The 20,654-nt window shown below is 40.8% G+C and overlaps 1 protein-coding gene across 1 annotated transcript in view; it reads left to right on the forward strand.

Annotated features, from left to right (window-relative positions):
* PTPN14 (protein tyrosine phosphatase non-receptor type 14) overlaps positions 1-20,654 on the forward strand; it is a 185,660-nt gene that overhangs the window by 78,402 nt on the left and 86,604 nt on the right. Inside the window, exon 3 of the mRNA XM_048843162.2 lies at positions 3,970-4,139. Within this exon, the coding sequence (XP_048699119.2) occupies positions 3,970-4,139 (170 nt within the window). The remainder of the gene's footprint in view (positions 1-3,969; positions 4,140-20,654) is intronic.

Raw genomic sequence — 20,654 nt, forward strand, 5'->3', positions numbered from 1 at the left:
ATTAAATCATTGTTCGGTTGTAAACTTTTGAAAGAACAACCATAAGGTTTTGTTCAGTTATGAATGTTTCAGAGTTACGAACAACCTCCATTCATTCCCAAGGTGTTTGTAACTTTGATGTACTACTGTATAGCAAAAATTTATTAAACTGAAAGTTGTGGAATTTTTAAGCCTTTACAACAAAGTTTTGTGTAAATAAAGGTCTCATTGATCATTTTTAATGAATTGATTATTATATCTCTGAACCCACCATGTAAAGTGCATTAATGCACTTTAACTTCACACCTTCAGTTAATTTGGCTCACCTTTGGTATGTGTCCCTGGGTAGACATGTCCTCAGTGAAAACTTCCCAACTGAAAGAACAGTAGGACAATGGAACAGACTGCCTAGGGAAGTTGTGGAAGCTCCTTCACTGGAGGTTTTCACAAAGGAGGCTGGATAGTCATCTGTCTTGGATGGTTTAGACACAACAAATCCTGCATCTTGGTAGGGGGTTAGACTAGATGACCCTTGCGGTCTCTTCTAACCCTATGATTCTAAGAGGTCAATGACTGAACAGATATTGAAATGTTCTGCCCTTTCATCCCTATAGTTGGGGTCCCTCCACATCAGGGTTGAGGTACATTAGTAGAACAGTAGAAGGAAGGGTTATACTGGTACCCAGTTTAAAGTAAAACTAAACATTTCAATAAAAATATATGAAATATATTAAAAAGTATATTAAACCCTGTAAAATGGAAACAATGTTGAAAATGTTGGAACTTTTTAGAAAATTTTATTTAAAGAAAAATTCCAACCTTCTCAAATTCTGATGAAAAAGTATATTTAAATAAAAATGTATAATACGAAGCATATTATAGGCAAGGCTGTTTGAAAATTGTGACTTCTGCCCTACTCTTGGCAGTTGTTTGGTACGGTGAGGCAAACTGTCCCTGTTTTGTTTAAAATCAATGTAGAATTTCCATCAAGATTTTAAAGGAATAGGCAGAATAAAACATTAAGAAGCAACAATGCATCCCAAAGTATAAACTTAAAAATATAATAAACACACAGTTAAAACTAATTTCCTGCTACATAATCATTCCATATATGTAATCATCATCAAATGAATGTTCCTTCTTTACTAATTCATTGCTATATTAGATTAGATTTAGTTGCAGGTGGGAGGAGAGGAGAGATTGCAAGGAAAAGGAATGTGTAGGAGTAGAAAAAAGTATAGTAATTTTACCACCTTTCAGAAGAAATTCTTTAATACATGAACTCTTGAAACTAACTAGTTCACTTTCAACGTGAAATGATACAAGTACTGAAAATACTGTACTGAACTTTCAAGGTATTAAAAGGGCTTACAGTAATCCGTGTCATCTTGGATTGAAGTTTCCAATGTCAGCGATCTTAAAAATCACCCAAATAACCAAGATTATTTGTAGTCTAAAGTTTACATCTGTTATTCAAAGGTGAGGGGAAAAATATAAACACTGTGAATAAAAGGCTTTGAACAGCAGAAGTCATTTTATCCTGGGAATAAAAACTAAGGGAAAATAAAATCAAACATTTTGAACTACTTTAAACTTTCCAAGGAAAATGACGTGAATTCACCTCTGACTTGTAATGGCTTGGCTGTACTTGTGAGTTAGAGCGCATTAAAGCAACCCCGGGCGCCCTAGCTCACTACCTGTCCACACTGACAAGGCACATAGAGCGCTCTGACTCCATGGCTAGAGTGCTCCTGGTACTCCACCTCGGCGAGAAGATTAACGCTTGACATGTCTTGTCTGAAATGCGTGGGCGTCAGTGTGGACGAGGTGTTGCATTACTGCGCTCTGATCAGCCTCCAGAAATCTCCTTAAGTCAAGTGTCCACTCTTGTCATTGTTTTGGAATTGCTGCAGGAATGTGGGTATGCCCTTTGAAAGCTCCGTTTCTGACAGCCAGCTGCTTATCTGCTCCAAGACAAAGCAACCACTAGTGTGGAATGCTGTGGGGGGGGGGAGGAGGTGTCTGCTGCTGTCTGAATTTACAAGACAGCATGCTGACATGCTCTCAGCCCCCCAGAAACGCACTCTCTCCCCCCCCCCCCACATACACACAACACACTCCCTGTCACACTTCCCCCTCACTCCCCCCCATTTGAAAAGAATGCTGCAGTCACTTGCATGCTGGGATAGCTGCCAAGAATGCACCACTCCCAGTGCCACTGCAAGTGCCACAAATGTGGCCATGCCAGTGCGCTTGAAGCTGTCAGTGTGGACAGACTACAGTGCTTTCCCTACTGCGCTCTCCGAAGGCTGGTTTAACTCAAAGCGCTCTACATCTGCAAGTGTAGCCATGCCCTAAGCTTCTGGCATGTTCTGGTAGATGTAACAGGCTGTCCAAGGGCAGTATGCATCTCAGATAATTGAATGATGGCTTGTGGAAGAAAAGGTGGAAAGTACAGTGGGCATTTATGGAATGTAGAAGTGATATGCTAAATGCTTTAAGGGAGGAGAAGTAAGTCACAAACTTAAAGGCTGGATACACTTGTGAGTGCACAGAGTACTTTTCTGTGTACGTGATAAATGACTCATAAAAAAGTCAAACAAAAAATCTCAGCTACCTGACTTAAAAGAAAAGAAAGTTCACTGGGGCATTAATTCTTGACACTTTCAAATATTTTATAATGCTAAAGGAGTTAAACAACCTGAAGATTACTGACCTCCTGGATAGCAAGGTAAGTAAATCACAAATATGGAGACTCTGCCTCTGGGTATTAGCCATGGAATAGAGTGCCTTTCATCTCTCGGCAAATGATTCAGAACCAGCCCAGATATATCATTTCCAAAAGTTGGTACCATCTGATGGCTCTTTGGATGAAGATGAATAGCTCATTTCACACAGATCACCAGTTTTCACTGGACAAGTATCTGCATAAAAAAACCCACTGCCACAACTAGCAGAAATTGCAACACTGTAGACTATTTCAGCAAAGAGGCCAGTGACTGAAGCAGCACTTGCGATGAACTGTACTTCGAAGAGGTACTGTGAGGGGAAGTTTGCGATGGCGCTACCCCTGGTGTACCCATTTTGTGGATAGAAAGAGAGCATGTTGCTAGAATTCAGTCTGGCACCTTTCACACACATACAAAGAGCTGTAGGAAAAAAAAGTTGGTACAATTTTCTTCCAGAGTTTTCTAAAAGTTGCCTTATGTTCCACACGGCCCCAGCCTTATGTACATGACCTGGAATTTCTTGGAGTGTACACGTTTTTCTTAGACAGTAGATATACATGCAGAAACATCGATTTCTAACACATGCTAACATCACACTTTAAGGGCTTATTAGTACTAGAGCTGGCCAGAAAACATTTGTTTTGGGGAAAAAAATTGAGCTGTTATAATGTGTTTTCATATTGATATAGAAAGAATTCAAGACCTTTCAAAACTTCATGAAAAAAGGCTGAATGTGTATAAAATCTTTTACTTTAATCCTAAAGTTCCATGTGTAGATTCTCTGTATCTCATGGTGCTAGATGGGGGGGAGGGGACGACTACCACCATACCCCTCTTAAAACCTTCCTACAGAAGAGGTATTTTTCAGCTCAGCAGTTGGCTTCTACTTTCTCTGCAACAGATGTATGTCCACACTGCAGTTTTACAGCCCTGTTGCCCGAGCCCTGTGAGCCTGAGTCAGCTGACACAGGCTAGCTGTGGGTGTTTAATTGCCGAGTAGACATACCGTTAATGTGCAACCCTGTATAGATAGTAGTGAAAAGCACAGATCCCGTATTGTGATGTATACTGTATTTCAAAAATTGACATCTTCTTCAAATTAGTCCCAAGAAGTAAAAATGAAAGCAAAAGACAACTTTGGCCTTGCATCTGCATTGGGAAAATTGACACATTATTGCCTTCCATTTTTATTTGCATTTATGACCTCAGTTGTGTGTGTGGTCTTGAAAATAAACTGTCTCTATTTGACTTCTTTATTTAGACACACTACTTTGGCCTTTGGTTTCTCAGCAAGAGCCAGCAAGCACGATGGGTAGAACTGGAAAAACCTCTGAAGAAACAGCTGGACAAATTTGCCAATGAGCCTTTGCTTTTCTTTGGGGTAATGTTCTATGTGCCCAGTGTGTCCCGACTGCAGCAGGAGGTCACAAGGTATGTGAATTCCTTCTGGTCATCCTGTTGATAGTAAATCTGTGATAGATGTGTATGAACGGACAATTACTCTTTTTTTTTTTTTTGTTCTGATTTTTAAGATTTTGAGTGTCATCTATTTTGTTCCCTTCCTGACAAGTTCCAAGTAAAACCAGTGAGAGAAATGACCAGTTGGCATATCCATTTGAAAAGATTTACTCTGTGTGTTGCATCTCAGCTAGTGTTCTGCAAAAACGAGATGATAAAATACACATTAAAAACATGAAATCCTACCTGCCTGCCTCAACTGGCGGGGGAACTTGATGGGGCCAGCGGTAAAGAGGGACAGCCTCAGCAGCAAGGGAGGGAGACACTCACGGTGAGGGACTCTATGTAGCTCCTCCCTGTCCGTTGGAGTCTCTGGCATCCAGTCTCTGGCATCCATTGACCGGTTGATGGAGAGGGGCACTGATTGACCTTCACAGCCCAGCTCCAGGGATTTAACATGGAGCACAGGCCATGCAGAGCCTCTTTCAGCTCCATTCCAGAAGTCCTACCCTACCCACCCTGAACTAGAAATGGGAATCCGACCTGGCAGATGCTGTGGGTTGAGCTTGTCGCCCGTTTGGGGATCATGAAGGAATTTTATCTTGCACAGGGCCAGTTGGCAGAAGTCCAGGGAGCATTTTTGCCTTCTTTTCAGCACCTTGGAGTCAGAGTGGGTTAAGTAGGAATGTGCTTACTACCTAACTGATGTACTTGGTTAAGTTGTTAATTTGTAGCAACTTATTGCTGCCTGCCAGTGCAGTTAAAAGGGTATTGCATGGGCCCAGAGGAAAAAGACCTGGGATTTTGCTGATGGGTCTTGGGCTCATCGCATAGGTACAGATCTTGTGGCCCTTATGGGACAAAGTCCCCACCCTTTGGTGTCCTCTGACCCCCTCGTCGGGGGGAGGGGCTAAGACTCAGAGCAAGCTGAGTCTTGCGGAATTGGTTGAGGAGAGCCTACCCCGAATTATGGATTATATGGTAGGAGCCCCATAACCTCTTCAGTGAAACCACTTAAATGTCTGGCATAGGAGAGAATGGGTTGCCTCTCCCTTGTGTTTGAGTAATAAAGTTTCAGTCTGCCGCTTCAAATCCATCCATGTTTCTGTCCCCATTTCACCTCTCTGTCTGGATCAGTTGGAAGGGTAATCTAGTTGCCAGATCTTCATGTGCTTTGGTGTGTTCTTCTACAAGCCTTACACATTTGACATCTGTTTACATTTTTGGTTTCTACTTTATATTCTCTAATAACTTCTGCTGTAAATAAATCTTAGTTTTGTCTTCTATCCATAGAATCATAGAATATCAGGGTTGGAAGGGACCTCAGGAGGTCATCTAGTCCAACCCCTGCTCAAAGCAGGACCAATCCCCAATTAAATCATCCCAGCCAGGGCTTTGTCAAGCCTGACCTTAAAAACTTCTAAGGAAGGAGATTCTACCACCTCCCTAGGTAACGCATTCCAGTGTTTCACCACCCTCCTAGTGAAAAAGTTTTTCCTAATATCCAACCTAAACCTCCCCCACTGCAACTTGAGACCATTACTCCTTGTCCTGTCCTCTTCTACCACTGAGAATAGTCTAGAACCATCCTCTCTGGAACCACCTCTCAGGTAGTTGAAAGCAGCTATCAAATCCCCCCTCATTCTTCTCTTCTGCAGACTAAACAATCCCAGTTCCCTCAGCCTCTCCTCATAAGTCATGTGTTCCAGACCCCTAATCATTTTTGTTGCCCTTCACTGGACTCTCTCCAATTTATCCACATCCTTCTTGTAGTGTGGGGCCCAAAACTGGACACAGTACTCCAGATGAGGCCTCACCAATGTCGAATAGAGGGGGACGATCGCGTCCCTCGATCTGCTCGCTATGTCCCTACTTATACATCCCAAAATGCCATTGGCCTTCTTGGCAACAAGGGCACACTGCTGACTCATATCCAGCTTCTCGTCCACTGTCACCCCTAGGTCCTTTTCTGCAGAACTGCTGCCTAGCCATTCGGTCCCTAGTCTGTAGCTGTGCATTGGGTTCTTCCGTCCTAAGTGCAGGACTCTGCACTTATCCTTATTGAACCTCATCAGATTTCTTTTGGCCCAATCCTCCAATTTGTCTAGGTCCCTCTATCCATATTTTTCTTTCTTGTGATTTCCTTTTTCCTCCTGCAGTTCATGACAGGTTTGCAATTAACGTTTTTTTGTTTTTAATTTCAAATCTTATTTTATGTAAATTCACTGTTTATGCGTCAATTTCCCACAATTTTGACAACAAAATTCAGGAAACAGTGGCTGGCTTTTGTAGAACGAGTAAGTAAAGGGGGCACATAAACCACTGAGTTTTACATAGGTTCTACATTAAAATTGGGGATTTCTTTCTTGTCAGGGGAGTGGTGGATTTAAGTTGGGAGGTTTTTTAGTTTTAAATAGGGCTGTTAATTTGTTTTGAGTTAAATTGCTTGAGTTAACTCGATTAAAAAAAATCTTGATTGCCGTTTTAATCACACAGTTAAACAATAAAAGAATGCCAATTTAAATTTATTATAAATATTTTTGGGTTTTTTCTACATTTTCAAATATATTGATTTGAATTACAACACAGAATGCGAAGTGTACAATGCTCACTATATTATTTTTGGTTACAAATATTTGCATTGTAATAAAGATAAACAAAAGAAATAGTATTTTTTCAGTTCACCTCGTACAAATACTGTAGTGCTTTAGAATCTCTTTATCGTGAAAGTGCAATCTACAAATGTAGATTTTTTTTGTTATGTAACTGCACTCAAAAATAAAACAATGTAAAACTTTAGAGCCTACAGATCCACTCAGTCCTACTTCTTGTTCAGCCAGATGCTAAGGTGAACAAGTTTGTTTACATTTACGGGGTCCTACCTGTAATGGACTTTCACGATAGAGATTGCAGTACAGTACTTGAAGGAGGTGAATTGAAAAATATTATTTCTTTTGTTTATCTTTATTACAGTGCAAATATTTGTAATAAAAATAACACAAAGTGAGCACTGTACTCTTTGTATTTTGTGGCAAATAGTCCTCTGGCACTTTATAGACGAACAGACGTATTGGAGCATAAGCTTTCGTGGGTGAATACCCTCTTCGTCAGATGCATGTCCGGATAACGGATGCAATTGTGTTATAATTGAAATCAATGTATTTGAAAATGCAGAAAACATCCAAAAATATTTAAATAAATGATATTCTATTATTGACAGTGCGATTAAAACTGCAATTAATCATGATTAATTTTTTAATCATTTGACAGCCCTAGTTTTAAAAGGAACACCTTTTGCCACCCTGTCCTTTCACAATTGGCTATTTAGCCTCAGACAGATCTTCCCACCAAATTGGTGATTAGACTGACAATAAAATCTGCCTTGGGTAAGAGGCTGCCTAGAGAGTGAATTGTGACTCAGTCCCAATTTATTCCCTGGTTCCCCACTTGCTTCAGGGTAGGGGGGAAGAAATTCATGCCAGGCCTTCAGCGGGTCTCATTCCTCTTAGTATACACGCTGGAGGACAGACTTAAGGCACTGTCTTTTCTTCATCCCTGCCTGCCCACCTGCGTGGAAGGGGGAATAGTGGCCCCTGCGGTATGTCTACACTGCAGTAAAGAACCTGCGATGGGCCCGTGTCAGCTGTCTCAGGCTTTGGCTACATGGCTATAAAATTGCAATGTAGATGTTCGGGCTCAAGTTGGATCCTGGGCTCTGTGACCTTCCCCTCTCAGATGTGAACCTGAACATCTACACTGCAATTACATAGCCCTGAGAGGCCAAGTCAGCAGATGCAGGCCAGCTGTGGCTGTTTTACTGCAGTGTAGACATACCCTTGGATGCTGTGACCTGCAGTGCTGGTAGCTCTCACAGAGGAGAAGAGAAACACCTCCTTACTACCATGCACAGGTGTGTTAGGCATTTGACAGTCTTGCTGTAAACTCATTTTTTGGGAAGGTAATTCTGAGGCCTTTTAAACCTCTGTTGTACTTGCGAGTACTGCAGGTTTGAGTGGCTGTGGATTCCTATAGTTGCATTTTGTGTTTCTTTAAGCTGGGGTTGACAGTTTTTCTTATTAAGTGGCAACAGTGAACATAGTAACTCACTAATGGATCTCTGGTACAGTACATTATATTATAAAGGCATTAAAATTATAGAGGATACAGTGGAAATATGTGGCTTCTGTCTTTCTGTTATGTTACTTGTTATGAGAACAAAGAGAGTCTGGAAATTAAAGGGCAGTAAATTTAGAATAAAAAAAGGAAACACGACCCCCTACATAGTTCTACAGTGGTATGGCAACGCAAAATTACTCCTAGGTATCAAGGAGCTGGAAAATCTTATTGTACCTAATGTTTAGCTATGCAAATTCAGATAAGGACAAGAAATTTCATTTTTCAGGACATGGGATGCTCACTTGTGGGGATCAGGAAGAATTCCCCCTTCCACCATGGGCAGTGGAGGGTATCTGTCTGAAGCATCAAAGATCAGTTGAGAGAAGACTAGCTGGGCCAAGAGTCTAATAATTTTTGACAGATCTGGAATAACAGGATGGTTATGGAGAAGAGTCAAACTTAAAAGGAATGACAGCAACCCACAGACAAACAGAGAACATCATACGACCACTGCTCCACTGGAGGCAGCTGCTCCCCAGGGTGGGGATTGAACTACCCTATTTCTAGGAGAGGAAGCTTTAACGTCTAGTCATTGCTCCATAGGATCAATGCTAGGCCGTGTTCCATATTTGAAGGTATATTGGCTGGCTGTGGCCCTCCTGATGAAGTTTCCAGAGCTCCCCTTCCTGGAAGTACTGCTCCTTAGTGTATGCTAGCAGCAGCCTTGTATCTGGCCTGTTAATTACAAATTGTATGAATTGGAATTTGATTTTTTTTCAAGTATCTCCTTCTGATCAAACACATCATTCACTCCATTTAAAGCTGCAAAAACTACCAAAAAGAAACCAAAAATTTTACTGCCCATGAAGCCAATGAGAGAGCCTTACTTCAGGAATTTGCTCTTGCTTGAAATATGTCTAAGCCTCAGCCTGGTCATGTTTAGAGTGTGATTTAAAACTCTTCTCTTAATCTAGACTTTCCACTAACTGCAGGGCCTGGAATTCCTGACTTTGATTAATATTACTGGATTGTTATATAAAGTGGTCAGGTCAACAGATATACACATAGTCCACAAATATGCAGAATTCAAGGCATTTCGTTTACTGGCAAAGTTTTCTGTGCCCCTGCTCTATAAGATTAGTAAGTGTGGTTCTTCTTTGAGTGCTAGTTCATGTCCATTCCACATTAGGTGTGCGCGTGCCTCATGCAGGAGCGTCAGAAACTTTTTCCCTTAGCGGCTGCCGGCGGGCCCCCCAAGTTGCGCCACTGTGCCCGGCATATATATACCCCCACCGGCACGACCTCCTCCAGTTCCTTCTTGCCGACGACTCCGACAGAGCAGTAGGAGGGTGGGTGGTGGAATGGACGTGAACAACACATCTCGAAGAACAACAGTTACGAGAAAGTAAGTAACTGTTTTTTCTTCTTCGAGTATTTGTTCACATCCATTCCACATTAGGTGAATTACAAGCTTACCTCTGGAAGAGGGTGGGAGTCATGGAACAATTGCTCAGAGGACATATATGATATATGGAGGCTGTTATGCCTCTTAACATAGTTGTCCATTAGTTAAAAAGGACTGGGATCTGCAGGGTGGGGTAGAGACTTCTGAAGCCCTGCCTTGCCTAGACAGAAGAATTAGTAATAACCTGACTACAGATCAACTTATTAGTCACCTAAACAGGGCCCTATATTTGGCAAGATGATATTGACTCTTCATCTAAATCACGTGAAGTGAGCCCATGAACTATGGTCATGATTGCCTTTATAAATGCACACCATGATAACTCATCATTGGATGAGCGAGTAAGATAACAGAAAGTCCATGGTGGCAGAAAACTACACCTAGAAATTTTTGGTAAAAGTTCCTTTCTAGTTTAGAAATTCATAGCGGAGTCTAATATAAGTGCAGACTCTTTTTGCTGCGTAATCAGTGGCAGTTTTATTATTTAAGTGTTCACATAGTTTTGCTACCTGGTTTATCCACATATTTTTTCTAGGATTTCTCAAGCCATTTGCCCTTAATGACAACTATAGCAGAAGCAATTGAGTTGGGAGTAGGGGTCTTGGTACATTAGCAAAATATTTTTTTCATGGAAGGCACTATTTCAATTACAGGCTAGTTAAACAACAACTTTTCCAGTCGTCCAGCTGTTCTCCGAGTTACCAGCCATCACAGGTGGAGATGCGGTGTCTGCTTTGGATATTTAAAGAGCCTTGGATTTGTGTGGTGTCTGATATAAAGCAGTCTTTGTGATGCCCTGCAGAGTAGATATTTGCATAGATTAGAAATTGTAAATCTGCCTTTTATTTGCTGCTAACTCAGAGGAGGCATCCTTCCAACCATTTGTGCTGAAAAATAAGCCTTTGTATAATGTCTAGAGCAAACCAACTTGTTTTCATTGTACTGTTGTTCTGCAAACAGACCCCACATGCTCTCATGGCCGCTTCTCATGTGGGTGTAATACTGTTTTCTGAATAAGTGTCAGTCAGTCCCCACTCACTGCAGACAATTTCAGGAGAGGTGTGAAGATTGTATTCAGATCTTCAGGCATGATCTTGCACGGTGGTGTGCATCTTGCAGTGCCTTTTTAAAAAATTCCACGTTGCAGGAGGCATTCAGTACGTTGTAGAATTTAAACCCATTGTTTTGAGTGGTATTCATGTTTGTCACCTTGCAGAATTGGGACTCTGGGGCCAAATCCTGCAAGATGCTGAGCACCTTTCCTCTAATTGCAGTCAGTGGGGTTCAAAAGCATACAGCACCTCACAGGAGGCATGCTGCACCTTGGAGGATTTGGTTTATTGTCTGTGTAGGTTTCAGAGTAGCAGTCGTGTTAGTCTGTATTCGCAAAAAGAAAAGGAGGACTTGTGGCACTTTAGAGACTAACAAATTTGTGTAGGAAGATCAAAGTACTCTGCATCTTGTAGGAGTTGCTCAGCACCATGGTGGATTATGCCCCTAATCTGAATCCCACTCCCAGCTCTGCATTTTCCTTGAGGAAGGCAATGTGCAGTTTTTATGCAGGGACCAAATTTGGAAACGAATGTATTTGCAGATGGAAAAGGAGCATTTCTGGTTGCCAAGCATGTTTTTGGAGGCCTTTTGAAAAACTGGCCCCAGCACTACCCTCTTTTAACTTAGTTTACATCCATTTCTTCCTATGTTTCACTGCCACCTCTTTTTTTTTTCTCCCAGCTGTACTGGTCATGCTTTAAACAAAGGTTTCTTCTTCACAGCCCTTCTCCTCCTATTTTCTTTTGCTTCAAATGCAAAGTGAGGAATTGATGATCCGCTGTTACCATTAACATGGCAACAGACTGTTATGAACGGATGCTTTTGACTTCACTGGAGAATAGGGCTGGGGGAAAATCTGGGTTGTGACTAGATGTGGAACATAAATATATTCGGGGGGAAAAACAGAAAATTTCTGGCAAGATCAGTTTGTTTTGATCAGGGCTCTTTTTGATCTTCCTTTCCAATTTTTTTTTCCATTGAGAAAAAGTCCCTCTCTTAAAGATCTCAGCTATTTGAACTTATGTTTACTTTGAATCTGTTTTGTTTTGTGTTTTTTAGATAAGTTAAACATCCTCAAATGCTGAGTGTGGTTACTGTTTTTATAATTTTTAATACAAATATCATTTGATTGTTTTTGCGTTAGTCACTGTTTTTAAATGGTGCTTTTGCTTGCCTTGATAAGGATAACACATTTTTCTATTCCAGTCAGTCCCTCTTTGTGGCAAGCTCAGTGATGTGGAACAATTTTGGCTGTTAATGTGGTACAGTACATAAACTGCTTTTCTTTTCAATTTTGGTCACATCTGTACCTTGTGGCTGAGAGTCTTTATCTGCTTCAGAATTCAAAGTGGAGTAATGGGTTTGAGCAATATAGCAATGCCATTAGCCAAAATAGATATTCAGAACATCATATGTATGTCAAGAAAATCATGGGGTATGTACCATAGGATTTATTCAGGATAATCAAGAGTGCATTTGCCTGAAGTCATGAGACATGACAGACTGTATGGCAGTGCTGATTAATGCACACCTCTGGTGTGAAGTAAGGCATAATGCAAAGAAGTGCCACATGTTTGTATCTTACTGTGATTTTCCAAGAACAACAAGAAACGTAGAAAGATCCTTAACATTAATATTGTGTAAAAGATCATCAGAATTTTTAACTACAAATAATTTCAAATGTAAATTTGTAAAATAAATTAAATAAAATGAAACGTCTTGTCACGTGATAGGCTGGGTGAATTGTGCGAGAACTGACAGTGAGGGGAGAAAAGATGCAAGGAGTGGAAAGGAGGGATTTAAATACACAAGGCTGGAGCCTGATCTCTCTTACATCGGTGTACACCTAGGTTAACTCTACTGAAGTCATGGCTCTTAATTCAGATTTAAAACTCCTGCCCTCACAGCCAAGTTCTTAATCACTGAGAGCCTAAGAGGCTGTGCAAATCCTACATTTAGTTGCTGAAGTACGCACTGAAGTATGTAAATGGAATTTTAAGTCTCAAACCAGTGGTAGTGTGTTAGACTTCCCTCATCTGTCCCACCTCACAGAAAGCCTCACTCCCCACGATGTTACTGCACCTGTTGTTCTTAAGACCTCACTCTCACAGCGGACTGTAGCGGAAGCTTCCGGCATTGCAGCATCAGCCTCTCTGAAGCAGGTTGTTGTTTTATACAACAAGTGAGCATGCTTTGATTTCTCCTTCAGTGCAGATTTTATCCACTCTAGACAATTTTACCTGTCTGGAGTTATCATCTAGACATTGGTATCTCTGGATTCTGATGTCTCAGTTCTGTAGCTTTTCAGTGCTCTAAGGGAAAAGACTGTTTGTTTTTAACTGTTTGTTGTCCAGTTAAGTAAATTTGAAGGCCTCCAAAATGTATTGATTTTGTGTTACCTGTTAAGACACCGGGCCAGATCGTCAGTTGCTGTAGCTCCATTAACTTCAGTGGTAGCGGTTCCAGTTTACACCAGCTGCAGGTCTGGCCCACTGATTGTACTTTAAGAGAAGTAACCATTTCCAGATATAGCGAAAGAGCACAATAAGTGTTATCCTAAAACAGCAGGTATTAGAAATGGGAAAGAATGACTGAAGTCATATCTATCATTTCCTTCTCGCTGTTTGCAGGGTTGTCATGTCTAGTTTTAAAAGTTCCAGCAGTGAGATATCTACCACTTCTCTATCGGGGAAGCTCTTTCATAGCCTAATGGATCACATGGTTAGGAAGTTTTTTTTTTTTACTGACATCCAGTCTAAATTGCCCTCTTCTTAGTTTTATCTCTTTACTCTAGTTAAATTCGGTTGTCCCCAACTCAATAATTCCCTCCAAGGAAACTGAATGATTATGCACGTTAAAGAGATACTCTAAAAGTTATTAGTAGGCTACACATAGACTTACTTTGGCAATTGTCTAATAGGCCTTACCTGAAGGATTGATCCAAAGTGCTATAGCAGGAGTAATGTGATGAAATAAAGAAAGGGAAAAGAAAGGGAAAGACTTCAGCATAAATACCTTAATCATGAGATTGAACTGTAATACAGTCTCCCAAAAGAAGCAGCAGAAACTTAAATCATATAAATTCAAAGTGGACAAAGCAATGAAATTTACCTTAGGGAAGAATCCTGTATTAGACTAGATAATCTGAAGTATTTTCCTTTTCCTGTTTCGGTGTTTCTGTGACACTTTTTTTTAAACCACTGGGTTTCTTTAATACTGATAGTTACTGCAGCACAAAATATATTCACCAGCTTTATTGCCCTTCCCTATTGTAAACAAAGCGGTGTTTAAATGGCTTTAATATTTTCCTTTAAAAAACAAGCAAAGTCTGAGTGCTTCACGTTGTTATAATGTGGTGGGGAGGGGGGTTGTTTTTTTTCTTTAACAACACTCAGTGGATTCTTTCCCCACTTTTTATGTTAGCTAGAAATGTTGTTTTAATGGCTGGTAAAACTCTCTTGTGGACTTAAAAATAAGAGCTTCTTCAAGGCAGACTTAAGATTCAGCATTAATTCCTGTTTATAAAATAATTTGCTGAGGATGGCAAACACTTCTCCCTGCTGACTCCCTCCAGTGAATGAGGAGCTTGTTCTCTCTGTGTGTTGGTGATTGAAAGCTGAGCTTTTCGTGCCAGATATTTTCAGAAGCCGTTGACACCCAGATCTAATCTAAAAACATTATACTATGCTTTTAGCCCAGAAAGCTAGTGTGTTTCCATGCGTGTGGTGGGGGTGGAGTTGAGTACATATTTAAACATTCCATGGAATAATGTTGTGTAAATATAAGTGTTAAGATCCAGGCTACTTTAAAAGAGGGGGAGGAAAAATGCTGGCTCGTATGTTTTGAAGGTCAGAAATGTTGTAACAGCAATGTCCTGGCATTAGAAAGCATAATGTTTTCATGTTGATCATTAGGAAATATTACTTCATTTTGATTTGGGGGCTTAGTCTCATATTCATGCATATTTCAGTCCCATTGGGTCTTGTGTACCTTTAAAATCAGCTGGGTTTTTGTATAGTGCTTTGTTAAATGGCAGTTTTTCCCCAAGGGTTAGATTTTGAGTTCCTAGTATTCTAAAGTTATACATCTTTATCATAGCTATTTAAAGACATGGGGCAAGATCTGCCTTTGCTATGTTGGTGGAAGCGTTCACTAGTGGGAGAGGGTGGATGGCCTGGCCTGCCCTTTCTTGGGCTGAACCCTCCCACGCCGTGTGCTGTGGCAGCTGGCTCTCGGCCCTTTTGTGGAAGAATGTTCCTGACTGAAGTAATATAGCTGGGGCCTACCACCCAGGAATGACTCAAGCCCATTGTTAACAGGTATACCTAATCTTACAGATATATTACACCTACTGTACACTAATGTAGGAAACAGTCTTGCCAGCTCTTCTGATATCGTGTGTCTCACAATAGCTGTTAAATCTCGAGCTCCTGGAGTCATGCAATTCCATGAGAATTTCCATTTTCATTTTATAAAAAGTAACAGATTTCTAGCCAATATGGTTGCAAAGAATAGCTTGAAAATGTGACTCGAGTGCACCTTAAAGGCTCAAAACCCAACATGAAAACAAGAAGAACCCCAAATGTATTGTTTTAAAATAATCTAATTGATTTAAAAATAATCTGATAAATTTCTGGGGCCCTGACTCATGGTTTTTTAATGCTTGGGGGTTGGCAATACTAGAATCAGCCAGCCATTTTTGTGATGGAGGGCAGCCAGCTGGATAGAGGGTGTATGCACACTGCACAACCATGAGAGAAGTGGAAATTTTGGCCTTGACCATGGAGGAAACCCCCTAACATTATGAACAATGCTGTATGAACCACAGAGAATAGACAAGGGCTTCCTTCTTGGGACTTTGTTTCACTCTGAAGGAGGAGTAAGATGCAACATTTAATTCCCTGTTGGGAACATTTGCTGAGGATGGCAAACCCTTCTCCTTACTGACTAGGCTTCCATAAGACTTTTCAAACCTGTTGCTCAGAACACACTGTCATCCGTGCAAAGGGAAATAATAGAGACACATCGTGACAATCATTTTAAAGATCTGCTCAAGTCATTGTATTGTGCTACAAAGGTGTAGGATGTCATCATGTCTGTACTGGCTCACCCCAGTGAGGATAAGGACCTGTCATTTACTCACTCGGGGCTCAAGTTGTAGGGGCTTGTGGTGTTGGTGCTGCAGGTCCTGGGGTCTGTCCCTACAGACAAACTGTTGTCTATGCATATGTTGTAATGAGTTTGTTGCACTAGCTCTGGATGACCTCTTCTTTCTTGCACTTACCTCTGAAGCAGCTGTTGGGAGATAGGAAACTGGGGTAGATGGACCACTAGTAGGATCCAGTACATAAATTCCTATGTTCCTGTATTTCAAGTATGTTGTGGCTGTAGGCTTTTCTCCATTAGATTTTTCCAGTACTGCCCATAAATTTTTCAAGCACCTTCCAGCTGAAGTCTGCTTATGTGATCTGAATGTGTTCCTTTGTTTTTGTTTTATGCTTGATTGAGAGACTCTTTTAAAACCACATTTTGGCACCATTGTAAACTTCCTGTGATGTTCTGCAGCATGCATGAAAATTAAACTTTTTTCCCCCTTTTGAAATGAAGTGGAAAATTACAAGTCTAGCTTTGTTTATGCGGCACACTATCTTAGGGAAATGAATGGCCTTCTTAATAATGAACTTTTAAAAAAAACCCTATAGCCTAAGGGTTTGTAGAGGGAAGTGGTCTTTAACAGCAAATCTAGCTAGTCATGTAGCACTTCAGATTATAAGGCTTGTTGCATGTAGGTATTTACTCTCGGAGACTGTCAAAATTTTGGTTTGGGGTAGGGCAGGAAGGGGGGGAAACCCTCTTGTTTATAAAGGCCTTCATTATGTTTGATTATTGATGGAAGTAACATTGGATATCTTGATGATGGGTGCAATGTAATTTTTAAGAAAATCAACATGTAAGATCCCTGTGATCCCTGGTGAGAGGACGTGGTAAGATAAACAAGCCTAAGAAGCTGGAACAGTAGAAAAGTGATGTGTTAGAGTTAGATGTATTTCCTTTGTAGACTTTTTCCTCTTTCCTTCCCTCTTTTCAATTAATTCTCATCTCCTATATATTGGAAAGGAAATACTTTAATTAAAATGATCCATGTTACAGCACAAAGACCAGCTTATGCTTATTCACTAATTATAAATGACAGTTTCTCATCAACCTATCTGAGACAGCCCTACCAAAGCTCGGGATACTTTTTTGTATATTAATGTAATGTTCATTACATCTAAACTTCTCCAGGAGAAGGATGTTGTCATGTTGCATGACAACACAGGTTTTTTTCAAATAAATAAATATTTAAATAAATGCATACATGCATACATTTTTAGAGAAATATTTGTTGAACTGACCTGCACCTTTCTTGTTCTATATATACCTTCTTCCTTGTGGCTGGCAGAAAGGAATTTGGTCCTAGCTGTAGTGAAAGTAACTGAGGTTAGTGAATGGATAACCTATGTTAGTTAATCTGATGTTGTCTCTTTTCTCCCCCAATATGTTGTGCAAAATTTCAGTATAGCTGGCGTGTAGATGATTAATAAATCAGAGAGGGCTATTTATTTTTTTCAAGGGCAGTAGTGCTAGAAGGCTATCCACTGAATTTCTTATGTTAGGAGTGAGAAGGATAACTTTGCATCCCTGGATCCTCAAGTAGCAGTTCTGGCCATCGGCCTTCCCTTTCTTCTACATTTGGTGAGAAGAGTGCAATCTTTCAGGCGGAGGAGTTAAGGCACCGTAATCTCTGTCTTTGTAATAGCCTAATTTTTAGGTGACAATGTAACTTACATGGGGTTATCCTAAAAAATAAAAATACCTCTTCCAGTCAATATAGAACAGTGTTGCCTGCTCATTAGGCAGTGTTGTGTGCAGAGTGAATGTTACACTGCTTCCAATTTGTCTTCGGGTGTAGCTGAAGGAACTCTTTTTTGGAACACACATGCCCTAAATGATTTGGGACTAGTTTTCTCAAGAGCTTAGCTCTTCCTGTGAGAGGCTGCTTCATCAGCAGACACACACTGGGGCCAACAATATTGGTTTCAACCAAAGATACGTATTCACTGCAGAGTTAACCAGAGCTCTTACTTGGGTGTTATCCCTAACCCCTCTCTTGTCCATACACAAAAACTTCTCACCTGAGTTAAGTGGTGCATTCAGCCTGACATGCGTGGGGGTGGGGGTGGGGGTTAGAGCCTGGGTTCTGCTCACTCAGGCTGGTGACCCACTGACTTTGCAGTGAGAACACGGGCTAAATCACTCAAGTGCTGATAGTTCTCAAGTGCCTTCCCTCAGTTCTCCCTGTGTGCTCAGCAGGACAGAGAAGTTCTCCAGTTATTTGGTGGGAAAGAATCATAGAGTGGCTCAGCTTACTGCAGTGCAAAGAACCATGGGATGTGCCCACCAAAGTCCTAGTGACACATATTGGAGCACGGCATCAGTGAGTACACAGTAACTCGGGTATAGCTTTGCAGTGTGGCTGCTCAAACATAGGCTAGCTAGGCTAACCTGGGTTCTCAGATGTGGGTGCAGATCACACAGTCTCACTGCAGTGGAGATATACCCCATGAGAATGCTGGCAGAAAGGGTTCTCTGCATGAGGGAACCTTGACCCCAGAATTCATGCCTAGCCTTTGGCTTAGCGGCGTCTGGAATTGGGGGGATATTCAGTCACACTTAACGTTTGTCTACATGATGCACTAAAAGTACTGCTGTAGTAGGAGCTCAGAGCATGCTAGGAAACTTTTAGTGCACAGTACCAGGGTCCCTGCAGCTAGTTAGTGCATGGAAGACCAGTGGACTGTATGTAGATTTACCACCACTTGCCTCATCCTACATTTCTCCATAGTCAATACCCTTATCTAGTTTCATTGCTTTTGTTGGGGAGTTTGCTTTAGAATTTGTGTAGTGGTGCCAGAGTGGCATTTATTTATTTATTTTAAAGAGTGCTCTATCCTTTGGCTGCAGGGATGGATTGTTATGAGCACCTCTTTAAAGCTGAGATATTTGTCCTTAAATTCTGAATATTTTTTAGACTTCACACAAATGCCTGCAGATTGGGATAGAAGCTTTTTCAATCCAAATAAATAAATAACGATACTGACATGCCTAGGCACTTTATTTTTCTCCGTCTTACCATCCCCCTTTATTTTCCATTAAAAAATAAACCAGAGGAAATGAAATGCCAACCCTCTGCCCCACCAAAAAAACCCCACCCCACCATATTTGGATGCTACATTAAGATATATATATATATAGACAGAACAATTAGGAAATGCAAAAATTGAAATATAGTCCTTTTCTGGGATGGCTCTAAAAATTATTATTTGTATTAGAGTAGCAGCAAATGACATTGGAGCCCCACTGTGTGAGGTGCTGTACATGCCCATAGGGAGAGACGCTCCTTGCCCCAAATGCTTGTGATCTAAATATAGACAAAGAGTGGACGAATGGAAATATCATCCCCATATGACACACGGGGACTTGAGGCATAGCGAGATTGTGATGTGTTCTGGGTCAGAGAGGAAGACTGTTGAAGAACTGCCAAATGAATCCAGATCTCCAGAGTCCCTGTCCAGTGCCGTAACCATGAGACCATTGTTCCTGACTAGTTATTGTGGGGTTCCACATTTGTGTCTCAATGAATTCTATATCAATTTTGCTTTTAAATGCCAGTGCTGTAAATTCAGTCTGGGATCTGAAAGCCTGGCTTTGTTTCTTTTAGTTTGTGCACCTCCACAAATAGTAGAGGTACTGGGAATCAAATGAAGTCCATACTTACACCTGTACAAATCTCACTTCCCTTAGATTATACCTTCAGCTATGCATATGCAGCTGCACTGAATGCCGTGGTGTAACTGCACAGTTTGAAGACGATGGTGTTGTACAGGTGACTCTGCAATTGGGAGCTAGTTAACAAGTCTGTTTTTGTGTAAGTCACAAAGAATGCAGTTCACTTCCCAGACCTGTACTGGTTTGGTGTAGTAAAGAAATGGTACCTTTCTCACTGTAGATCTGACTGAGTACACACACACTGTGTACACCTGAAGAAGAGCTCTGTGTAGCTTGAAAGCTTGTCTCTCTCACCAACAGAAGTTGATCCAATAGAAGATATTACCTCACCCATCTTGTCTCTCTAATATTCTGGGACTGACACAGCTACAACAGCACCACACACACACACACAGACACACACTCTGAACAGATTTGCTGTGTAAGAAAGTGCCATTTTTACAGTTACATTTCAGAATAGATGACATTTGAAGGATCACAGAATAACATTCTCACCTATACTGAACATGTGTAATAGTGCTCAGATACTGAGTCAGCTAATAAAGGAACCCTGAATATATTACTGTGGGCCTGTGTTTTAAACAGGAGAGTCCTGAGGACCCCACACATTTTTGACACAATTATGTGATTCACACGTAATTGTGCAAGAAATGTCATGCAAAAATGTATGGGCTGTTGCTTTTAAATATACTATGTCAAAAAGTCAAGCAGTGAAAACCTTATTTGAAATTATCTAATCTTTTTATTAAAAATGGTTGTATGTGGTAGTCACACTACAAGGTACGGCAAACTTTCTCTTTCTTTAAGATACACACAAACTATGGAACTAGTTCTAGAAGCAGCCTTCTTCTTGAGCCAAATACCTTCAGCGTTTTTCCCCTCTTGGCAGGATATAAGGCTAAAAAAAATCTGCAGTTGGATGTCAGTACAGTCCTGGGGACTTTGAATGAGTTTAAAAGAAGCATTTGTGTGGAGGTCCTTATGAAAATCTCAAGAAGAATTTGGCAGAAATACCAGTGTAGGAA

Source organism: Caretta caretta, chromosome 3 (assembly GCF_965140235.1).
Source record: "Caretta caretta isolate rCarCar2 chromosome 3, rCarCar1.hap1, whole genome shotgun sequence".
In the NCBI taxonomy this organism is placed as follows: Eukaryota; Metazoa; Chordata; order Testudines; family Cheloniidae; genus Caretta; species Caretta caretta.